Source organism: Tetrahymena thermophila, assembly GCF_000189635.1.
Source record: "Tetrahymena thermophila SB210 genomic scaffold scf_8255487, whole genome shotgun sequence".
Lineage (NCBI taxonomy): Eukaryota > Ciliophora > Oligohymenophorea > Hymenostomatida > Tetrahymenidae > Tetrahymena > Tetrahymena thermophila.
Genome location: NW_002476923.1, coordinates 1 through 1,586, shown reverse-complemented (window position 1 = coordinate 1,586; position 1,586 = coordinate 1). Strand labels below are relative to the sequence as shown.

Below are 1,586 nucleotides of genomic sequence, written 5' to 3'. Positions count from 1 at the left end.
GTAAAAACATACCCTGAATCACATTCTGAGCATTAAGTATCAGATTATTAGGTTTTACAATTAGCTATTTATTGGGAGCATTAATTATTAATTAAAATATACCCTGAAACACATTCTGAGCATTAACTTTCAGATTATTAGGTTTTACAATTAGCTATTTATTTTAAGCATTAATTACTAATTAAAACATACCCTGAAACACATTCTGAGCATTAACTTTCAGATATTTAGTTTTTACAATTAGCTATCTATTTGAAGCATTAATTACTAATTAAAACATACCCTGAAACACAATCTGAGCATTAAGTATCAGATTATTAGGTTTTACAATTAGATATTTATTTGAAGCATTAATTATTAGTTAAAACATACCCTGAAACACATTCTGAGCATTAACTTTCAGATGTTTAGGTTTTACAATTAGCTATTTATTTGAAGCATTAATTACTAATTAAAACATACCCTGAAACACATTCTGAGCATTAAGTATCAGATTATTAGGTTTTACAATTAGCTATTTATTAGGAGCATTAATTATTAGTTAAAATATACCCTGAAACACATTCTGAGCATTAACTTTCAGATATTTAGGTTTTACAATTAGCTATTTATTAGTAGCATTAATTACTAATTAAAACATACCCTGAAACACATTCTGAGCATTAACTTTCAGATGTTTAGGTTTTACAATTAGTTATTTATTTGAAGCATTAATTATTAGTTAAAACATACCCTGAATCACATTCTGAGCATTAAGTATCAGATTATTAGGTTTTACAATTAGCTATTTATTGGGAGCATTAATTATTAATTAAAATATACCCTGAAACACATTCTGAGCATTAACTTTCAGATTATTAGGTTTTACAATTAGATATTTATTTGAAGCATTAATTATTAGTTAAAACATACCCTGAAACACATTCTGAGCATTAACTTTCAGATGTTTAGGTTTTACAATTAGCTATTTATTTGAAGCATTAATTACTAATTAAAACATACCCTGAAACACAATCTGAGCATTAAGTATCAGATTATTAGGTTTTACAATTAGCTATTTATTGGGAGCATTAATTATTAGTTAAAACATACCCTGAAACACATTCTGAGCATTAACTTTCAGATGTTTAGGTTTTACAATTAGCTATTTATTTGAAGCATTAATTACTAATTAAAACATACCCTGAAACACAATCTGAGCATTAAGTATCAGATTATTAGGTTTTACAATTAGATATTTATTTGAAACATTAATTATTAGTTAAAACATACCCTGAAACACAATCTGAGCATTAAGTATCAGATTATTAGGTTTTACAATTAGCTATTTATTTGAAGCATTAATTATTAATTAAAACATACCCTGAAACACATTCTGAGCATTAACTTTCAGATGTTTAGGTTTTACAATTAGCTATTTATTTGAAGCATTAATTATTAGTTAAAACATACCCTGAAACACATTCTGAGCATTAACTTTCAGATGTTTAGGTTTTACAATTAGCTATTTATTTGAAGCATTAATTACTAATTAAAACATACCCTGAAACACGATCTGAGCATTAAGTATCAGATTATTAGGTTTT

The 1,586-nt window shown here is 25.9% G+C and overlaps 1 protein-coding gene across 1 annotated transcript; it reads right to left on the bottom strand. All coding sequences in view use genetic code 6, as the record gives it.

Annotated features, from left to right (window-relative positions):
* Positions 1 to 282: 282 nt before the first annotated feature.
* Positions 283 to 1,414, bottom strand: TTHERM_01984390 (surface protein; the record flags this gene model as incomplete). Its single annotated transcript, XM_001028926.2, has 2 exons — positions 283 to 1,144; positions 1,273 to 1,414. Coding segments are annotated over 2 exons (1,004 nt in total), but the record flags the coding sequence as incomplete, so codon positions are not given.
* Between the last annotated feature and the right edge of the window lie 172 nt (positions 1,415 to 1,586).